At 47.3% G+C, this 9,324-nt stretch overlaps 1 protein-coding gene across 1 annotated transcript; it reads right to left on the minus strand.

Moving 5' to 3' along the window:
• Positions 1–5,898: 5,898 nt before the first annotated feature.
• Positions 5,899–9,010, minus strand: LOC106820821 (beta-1,4-glucuronyltransferase 1-like). The gene is made up of 3 exons (XM_014825391.1): positions 7,564–9,010; positions 6,927–7,085; positions 5,899–6,332 (listed from the first exon to the last, which is right to left on the minus strand). The coding sequence occupies exons 1-3, from the start codon at positions 8,455–8,457 to the stop codon at positions 6,009–6,011; spliced, it is 1,377 nt and encodes a 458-aa protein (XP_014680877.1). The 5' UTR covers positions 8,458–9,010; the 3' UTR covers positions 5,899–6,008.
• Positions 9,011–9,324: the final 314 nt, after the last annotated feature.

Genomic DNA, 9,324 nt, shown 5'->3' on the forward strand with positions numbered 1-9,324 from the left:
CTATATATATATATATATATACATTAAAGTGATTACGTCCCCGTAAATAGTACAAGTAAAAAAAAAACATTTTCACTTTTTCATTTTTTCAAAATGTAAGTAATTCTGGTCACTTTTTATGGTTAAATTGCTGCATTATACTTCCTATTTTACTATAGTGTTCGATGTAAACATACACTCGTGACTCATACATAGCCCATAGCAAGCAATTAATGTTAGGATCATAATATCAAATCGTCCAGGTTTTTTGGATTTTTAACTAGTTGAGAAACAATCTTATCAGGTAAGAATTTGACGATACATTTAGTCCCGTTAGTACTTACATTTAATGTTAATAAATAGCAACAATTTTTTTTTAAATATACACCATAGCAAATTCGTGACGTAGTCAATTTAAGTGTCGCACGCGCTCCGACCACGTGCTAAATCGCTTTCCGCATTTCTTCGTTTAAGCCCGGCGCACACGTGAGTTATTTTACTCAAGTAAAATGACGCATGAGTCATTTTACTCACGTGTGCGGCGGATTTTCGTTAAGTAATTTGACTCTTGCGTCATTTTACTTGATTAAAATAACTCACGTGTGCGCCGGGCTTTAGCAAGGCAATGCGGCAATTAAGCATTTCGCGAGGTTGGTGCATACAAACAAATACTTTGGAACTTTGGAACGTTGGCTGTCGAAAACAGGTAACCACGCCTATGGTGCAAAAGCTTACTCTCGTTTCCTATCGAACATGTCGGATAACCTATAGGCTCGGCGACGCAATTTTCGTAAACAGACTTGTTTGTACAGGAAGCGTGACGATCGTCATATTATAACTCGTGATGGGGCCCGTGATGACGGACCGTATGATTTTTACCTGCGCGAATGCTCAAACCACTACTGTGGTCACTAACGTTGTGCAATATAAACTTTCGTAAGAAGACTCGGAAGCTGACGAGTGACGTACGATTGACCGGAATGCTATATATACATACTGCAGTGCTCGTGTCAAATGCTGAGACACGTACTACCCGAAACAATCGCCAAGGCTACACCCACGGAGCGAGCAGCAACGCAGGCGAGTTGACTACCAGAAACGCCAGACGTATACGCCTACGAGCATAAATTCGGGCAGGACAGCTTCTCCGCGCCATCGTCGACAGGGCATCGAAGCGACTGACGCCGCGGGCGTATGTCATAGAAATCCAGGACGGGGTTATGTTACACACTCACTGCACATAAATCGACGTCAAAACCTTTGCCGTGACGCCTAACAAACGCCTAACAAACTTCTCTGCGTGTGCGTGCGTGCGTGCGTGCGTGCGTGCGTGGATGTGTGTATGCCCGCGCGTGCGACCACCATGCTGTCGTCACCGCTGGGACGTGCTTCCACCGCGGGCGACACGACGGAGCGCAACACTGGCGCGGCGACGTCGTCGACGTCGTTCGGCGATTTCGTGTGCTCGCTGGCGCACTTCCTCTGCACGTGGGGCTTCATCGTGCTGCTCGCCTTCGGCGTGGTCCTCCTCCTCAACAGCGACTCGCTCGTCTGGCTCGGCTTCATGCTGTGGGGCTTCACCTGGATCTGCGCCTGCTGCACGCGTCGGAGCAACGTGCGGCAGTCGCTGACGGGATGGATGGCGGCCAGGCGGGTGAGCAACTCACGTCGTCGCGTCGCCGCCGCCTCCGCCGAGGCGGGAGACGAACGTCGGCAAGTGGCCGCCGCCTCCGCCGAGGCGGGAAACTCACGTCGTCGCGTCGCCGCCGCCTCCGCCGAGGCGGGAGACGAACGTCGGCAAGTGCCGACGATCAGCAATCAGGTGGGTTTCATAGACGTGCCTCCGCCGTACGACATCGTAGCCGGGAGGCTGCCCACGTACGAAGAGGCGATAGCCGGGAAGCTGCCCACGTACGAAGAGGCGATAGCCGGACTCCTTCAGCCAGCGCCTGCCGCCAACAACACAGTCGGAATGCCGGTGCAAGCAGACGAATACGTGCCCACACCCGGTCCCCCAGCCTACAGCTTGGTGGATGAGCAAAGCCCGGCGACTGTCGGGCAGTCGTCGCACAGCAGGGAACGAGATGGGGGCAGCTCCGACGTCTAGCTCCCGACGATGCTTCGGAGGATGTTAAAATGAAAGTTAGACTACACACCGTTATATCGGGGAAACCCCTTCCTGCATAGAACCTTCGATATATATACGTTAAACTATTGTCGCAACTTGATCTATCTCAGGTGTAAAACGATGTGTTTGCGGACTCCGCGCGCCAAAACACAGCTGCACCGTGATGTGACTTTATTATACGAGTGAGAACGCTCACTAGTCAGGTGGCTAAACAAAATGATGGGGACATTCCGGATGCGCCAAACTTTTTTCATGTGCTATCCATCACCATAACTTTCAATTTGTGATAGGAGCCACTTCAACAAGATAGAGGAAGGCGGCCATCTTGGATTCCCATTTTGATGCAAATATTTATCTCTCGATGCGCTAAATAGTTTAATTAATTCCTCACCCCAGAAAATGTATGTTTAGACATTAGGTTTGCCCTCCTAAGTGACATAGAAGCCGAGATATTGACATTTACAGGTTTATCCATAGCGGCCATCTTGGAATCCAAGATGGCCGCCTTCCTCTATCTTGCTGAAGTGGCTCCTATCAAAAATTGAAACCTAAGGCACTGGATAGTATATGGAAAAAGTTTGGTGCTTTTATCCGGCATGTCCCCATCCTTCTCAAATCTGGGCCTAAGCCACCTGACTACACCTCTAATTCGACATGGATGTACAGGCGTGATGTGGGAAAATGCGGTTTACTCGTTGATTTGTGATAATGTGCAAACCGTTGATAGCGAATTGCTTTCTATCTGCTCATATATTTGAATGGTTTGTGAGGGGCATATATTTTACAAACGGCAAAATGATGCAATACAATTCTTCTATTATTTTAATGACTCAGGTAGCAAATGTACAAACGCTCACATTGCATCATTTACGATCTGCATATTTATAATTATAATATGAGTATTATGTCACGCGCACAAACACGTGCATACTCCTTGTTTATAGTTACTCTATAGCTAGTAGCTATAGCTTAGGTCACACTGTACAGCGAGATAAAGAAAGGTAGAAAATGTTAGAAAATAAAAAAATAGGTGAATGAACGTTACTTGATTTAATCACTTGAGCTTAGTGACCATTGAAAGAGTAACAGGTTGATACTGGACTTTACTCGTAAATAAGCTCTGACAGGTTTTTAGAAAGCCGCCGCTTCCTGAATTCCTACAAACACACGCGCGCGCAAGCACACGCCACGCACACGCACGCACGCACGCCGGCACTGTGCGTGTGTGGCTGCGTGCCGGTTGTGCGTGGCGTCGGCGGTTCGTGGCGTGCGTTTTACGTGTGGCTTGCTATGCTAGGTGAAGGCTCCAACCTAATAAATGCTATGATTATTTGGTAGTCGGCTATTCCTTTACCGACTCAGTCGTAACAATTATTTATGGACATAATTCTTACGACATCGGGATGCTATCTATACCCATAGATAAGTGTTTGGATACATAAGATAGTTATATAAGATAGCCGAGTTCTGAAGGAAATCTATCTAAACATGAAAAGAGATGCAATTTTTTTTAAAATTGGACCAAAACCCCCAAAATTATCTCACGCCTTCTGAAACTAATTTATAAGTAGGTAAACAGGCTGATAACATTTCACAAACATTTAAAGGGAAACAATTATATGGTGGTGTCAAAACCGCAAGAGAAATGGTGGGCATAAAATCTAGATGTCGCAAATAAACAGATTTTGGTCAAGAAGGTATATATGGTTACCACTTTGAGGTGACTGCTGGATACAAACCTTAGGTATTTTCGATACCTAGATATTGTTAGATTATTGCCACAAATAGATACTTACATCATATGAAAATTGTAGGACAGTGATTTATGTACGTTTTGTAGGCAGGGAGTGCGAGAACTATTAGCACGCTTTAATATTGTTGAATGATGAAAAAGTTTAAATGTATGGTCTGCGTGCAGGCGCATGGATGGCAATTGCTGGTTATCATAACATTCATTCTTGCGAAGAAGAGACTATTATATAGGCGTCCGAACATGATATTAAATCAACGCTTATAAATTTTGAGCTGTAAATTTACTACTCTACAAATGTAAGATCAGGGGTAAAAATCCAACCATGGCTGCAGCAGGGCAATATAAAAATATTATGAACACAGAAAAAGTACAAGCAAATTTAATAATAATGCTGGAAAAATTCTATGGTAAATGGTCCAGCTGTTTTATAATTTCTGTAAGGAAAAGTCCTACCCTGTACTACTGTGAATCTATATGCACACGTATATCTTTGTATTAACTATACAATAATCGAGAATGATATATAGATAGAATCCAGTAATCGATTACCTAACTCTTCTCTGTATGTATGTAGCTGTATATAATTCATCGGTTCTGGAAAAAAGGCATTAAAAAAAAAGAAAAAAGATAGGCACCGAGTGCGTTTATAGTTAGTGTTAGGGTTGGGTGGGGTTGTGGTTTAGGTTTAGGGTTTTTAGGTTAGTATTTTTGCATCATTCCTGATGTACGGAATGTATACCGGAGTATAATACAAGTTCCAACATTTGTGAACTGTGCATCGCGTTAGCGGACCTATTAACTATTAATGCGTTATGCGTTTGTCATGTCGTAAGAATATCTATAAAATAATTGTACGGCACTGGTCGTAAAATGCACGGCCTATTATTATACCTTTAATCAACATTAGTTAGCTATATTCATTAAAACCCGTGAGAAACCACATTAACAGTTTAACAGTGCCAATTCAAAAGGTTATGGTATATTATAAAGTGTGGTGTGTGTGTCGCTCTAGAAACATGAGAACGCGTCTAAAAACGTGAGAGGCATTGGGAGCCGGGTAAGCGCGGGCACGTTAGCACCTCCCGTTTCAAATTTTGCACACACGCGCGCACACACACATCATACACACAGTCGCGCACGCACGCACACACCGGTATTCACACACATACGGGCATGTGCACGCAAAATCACAAGCGCGCACCCAACGCACACACATACCACATTACCACACAGCACGGGCGTCACATCACATACACGCACTCCGGGTCGGATCGCGCGGGAGACCCGGCGTGGGACGACTAGGTTGCCGCACCCGGCCACACTGCACACTACACACCGGCCAATCACAACGACACCACACAGAACACCACACACACACAACATCACATACTGCAGCGCGTCTCTCATTGGGGTTTGTCTGCAATTTCGCCCCAACAGACTGTGGCGCGGCAGTGCTTGTGTTTAAGCAACGGAGCCGCATTGGCTTTGGTGTGTGCGTGTGTGGCGCATGCGGATTTGGCGTCTTAAATTTGGTGGCGGGTTCCGATGAATGCTGAGGTTTCTTCGGGCACATAACGTTTTAGAAAATTGCCTCCAAAAAATCACTTTACCATTCGAAAAATCGCGTTCTGACTGTAGCGGAATGTATTCGGGACGTCCGAGAAGGAGCCCCGCAGCTCGATTACGCGTGAAGCACACGCCGGCAACGGTTTCGCAGGAGATACGGAAAACGACACTTCGGCTCTTTCTACTATTATATTATAGATATTTATTGCATAGTTGAGAGGGAAACGCGAAGTTTAGTGAACTGAGTTGCACGAAACCGCAGTTCGTACGTAGATTCGTCATGGTAGTACCGGTATTACGGGTCCCTTTGACGAGGAAACTAATTTTAGTTACTACCAAAAATATGAGCGAATATGTGGTTCGTTTAGAGACTCGATAAGCATCAGGTCAAGAAGAGAGCCTGCACGGGGCGACACTGCCAGTGGACGGACGACAAAGCTGCGAAATATCAGCGGAGGAAGCGAATGTGACTCTTCATCCCTGCATCCTCGCAAGAGGATAGGCCAGCCTGGCCGCACTGAGCTGTGATGCGGGCATCTGCATCAGCCAATGGGAGAGCAGATTACAAAAAAAAATCTGGGGTCACGTGTATCTGGCGCTCGGATCGTATCGTTGCTCGTCGGGAAAGTATCCGAGGATTTCTCCAGTTCTTTGCAGTTTGCAGTCCTGGGATCGATACCTTGCCGTGGCCTCACCAGCGAAATCCACCAGCAGACGATAGTTTGCCTTGATGATCGCACCTCTCTCTTTCAGTCGTGTTTCGTAGATTGTGAATGCCTCGTGGACTAGGAAGGCACCGTCGAGAACGTGAAACTCGTAATCCATCAGGCACATCTCGAACACCTGCTGGATTTTATTGGAGCCGTAGCCCTTGAATCGTTCGTCGTACATCGGTTCTTGTTGTTTCTAAATCAGATTATTCGTTATTATTGACGTTGATAAAAGCGACCAGCGACCTAGTCGACCTACGAACTTTTTTAGGTGTGGGCCAGTGAGGGTGAGAGAATGAGAGGAGAAAGTATTATATATATAATATATATATATATATATATAATATAATATATAGTAGTAGAGAGAGAGAGAGAGAGAGAGAAGAGAGAGAGAGAGAGAGAGAGAGAGCGAGGAGAGAGAGAGAGAGAGAGCGAGAGAGGGAAAGAGATGGGAGAGAGAGAGAGATAGAGAGCGAGCAAGCGAGAGTGGGAGAGGCAGAGAGAGAGAGAGAGAGAGAGAGAGCGCGAAAGAGAGAGAGAGAGAGAGAGAGCGAGAGAGAGAGAGAGCGAGAGAGAGAGCGAGGAGATAAGAGAGAGACGAGGAGATGAGAGGAGAGAGGGAGAAGAGCGAGAGGAGAGAGAGAGAGAGAGAGCGAGAGAGAGAGAGAGAGAGAGAGGAGAGATGCGAGAGAGAGAGAGAGAGAGAGAGAGAGAGAGAGAGAGAGAGAGAGAGATGGTGGATAGGTTGTGTAAATACACTATACTTGTTTATTATAAATTGCTGCTATACAGTTGAATTTCTTAAAAACGCAAACCTACCGATAAACACTGGCTCCCAGAATGGCGCAACCCACTTTGTAACGAAAAAGACATCAAGGTCCTTTGATCGGTAAGTCGTATCCGTCCACATGTCGTAGTATGGAATCTTATGACATACGCCGCATCGCAGCTGAAAATATGATCGAGGTAATCGGTAAGCCATAGAAAAGTTATAAACAATGACATCGTGCCTTTTTATTTAGTGTCTATAGTGACTATTTAGTGTCTATTTAGTGACTATTTAGTGTCTTATAGTGATGACGTGTGTTAGTGATAAAATAATAATGATAATAATAAGGGGCAGTAACATGAATGCTAAAGGTATATATAGTATATCCCCGATGGCACCCACAACCTGGCACTGCCCCCACATACTCGAAAAGCATGTTCTAAACTTTTGTCATTCGTCGTTAGGCAGAAAAATAAGAGAAGCTTTTATTTCGGTTACGATCCGATCCGTGAAAAACACAACGAATTAGAACAACCTCCTGATTTTACGCTCATTTTATCTACCTTGTTGTTTGTTTACCATTGATATTTGTTATTTGTTATACGTTGTACGACGAGTACGAGTACGAGTGTATAATCGGCAATGAAAGGGAGATAACCTTGTGAAAGTAGACGGCCTTCTCGGCGCTTAGCAGCTCGACCAGCTGAGTCTTGTCTTCGGGAATCTTTTCTCCGTCCTCGACCTCGAACACTGGAAGCACGTAGACGATGCTGTGTCCCTGCCAGCGCGGGTCGGGCGCGGCGCGGTGGCGGGCTAGCATCGACAGGAACGCCTGCTCCAACCCCGCGCTCGGCTTCAACTCGATATCCATGACGAGCACGTGATCGGTGCCGACCGTCTCTCGCGCCGTGTTGCGCGCCGCGTTCACCGGATACAGCCCGTACTTCGCCGTCTGCCGCGCGCCGGCGACCTCTAGCGGGAAGCGCAGCTCGGCGCACGGCGTCTCGTCGAGTCGGAAGAGCTTGGCTTTGTCGGCGCGGTTCGGCCGCTGGTCGTCGCCGTAGAGCAGCGAGAAGGTGACCTGCGCGCGCACGCGCGGGTAGCAGCGACGCAGCAGCTCGATGGTCTTCGTCGCCGCCATGTAGGTGTCGCCCGGCGTGTAAACGGCGACGACGATCGGACCGTCCCAGCGACGCGTCAGATCGACGACGTGATGCACGTACTCGACGGACGCCTGCGTCGCTATCGTCACGCGCGCCCTCTCGTAGCGCGTCGTCGCCCGCGCGATGCCGATGATCTTGCGGTACTTGTCCCTGCGTCCGATCTGCGCGAGCAGGTCGTTCATATCCGGTGACGCAGCGTCAGCGTCGTCGTCGCCGCCACCGCGAGTGAGCAACAGCAGCCACATGGATACGCCGACGCAGGCTATCAGCAGGAGGGCACTCTGCTTCCAGAACCTGAAGTAGCGCCGCCTGGCGTACGCTCTGGCATGTCTGTCCAGCCACAGGTTGACTCTCAGAACGGCACGAATCAACTCGACTGCCACCGTCATGGTCGACGTCTGAGTTCGTGCACGCGGTGAAGAAACTCGCTTCTCTGGTTACCTCACCTGACGCTTAGCTATGCGTGTAGATCGAGTGCGACGATTTCGCGTGTTCTAGCTAATTGCTCTACGATTGAACAGCATATCGAACGGGACACACGTTGAGGAGGATGCTGTTATAATCTCGTGCGTACAGTAAATCAGTCATCTCTTCTAATTAGGATAGCAGCACTGCAAATGTTCATCACGCCAACATCCGACCATTCCATCGCGCCGTATGGAACCCCGTACAGGCCGATATAACTAAGAGGCTTTAACAATGCATTGCAAACTCGCTGCTCGAAACTGGTTTGGCGAACGTGGGAAATCATACAGCGAGACTGCCAGGAACTACAGCGCCATGTCTGCTGGGGTTCAGTGACATTGGTTCTAGTATTTCGATGTAAGTGAAACTAATAGCAGAGATGAGCGGCCGCGGTACGTACTGGAATCGCCCAACCGCAGATCTAGGCCGCCTTGTTACTGACTCTTGTATCACTGAACTTGTATCGCGGACATCGACATCATCCTGCATGTGATGCATCTGCTGGTCAAAGCCCTCGTGTTCTGGTTTTTCGTTAGCGGGCTTAATTAGTGTTCCGCTTGCTACGCAGCGGATCAGCGGATGTATACGCGTGTGCAGCAAGATATTTTTCATCTTAAACAGGAATAGCAGTAGGGATATCCTCATCGCTGGGAATTATAGTTTGTCCCTATCGGCATCATAAAAAGTTACGTGGATGTACGTGTTAGCATGTACAAACAATACGTATTATTTGCGTAACATCATACAGATTGCACGTCAAGTACCGATAAGCCACTGTTTTCTAGTCTTCC

This window comes from Priapulus caudatus, unplaced genomic scaffold, assembly GCF_000485595.1.
Source record: "Priapulus caudatus unplaced genomic scaffold, Priapulus_caudatus-5.0.1 Scaffold49, whole genome shotgun sequence".
Taxonomy (NCBI): domain Eukaryota; kingdom Metazoa; phylum Priapulida; class Priapulimorpha; order Priapulimorphida; family Priapulidae; genus Priapulus; species Priapulus caudatus.

What these genes read in the sequence shown, in the direction of transcription:
- LOC106820821 (XM_014825391.1), bottom strand. Translation starts at nt 8,457, where the DNA reads ATGACGGTGGCAGTCGAGTTGATTCGTGCCGTTCTGAGAGTCAACCTG. An exon ending in AGGCCGTCTACTTTCACAAG is followed by an intron (nt 7,086 to 7,563) that starts GTTATCTCCCTT and finishes TCATATTTTCAG; the next exon opens with CTGCGATGCGGCGTATGTCA. An exon ending in CGTTTTTAAGAAATTCAACT is followed by an intron (nt 6,333 to 6,926) that starts GTATAGCAGCAA and finishes AATCTGATTTAG; the next exon opens with AAACAACAAGAACCGATGTA.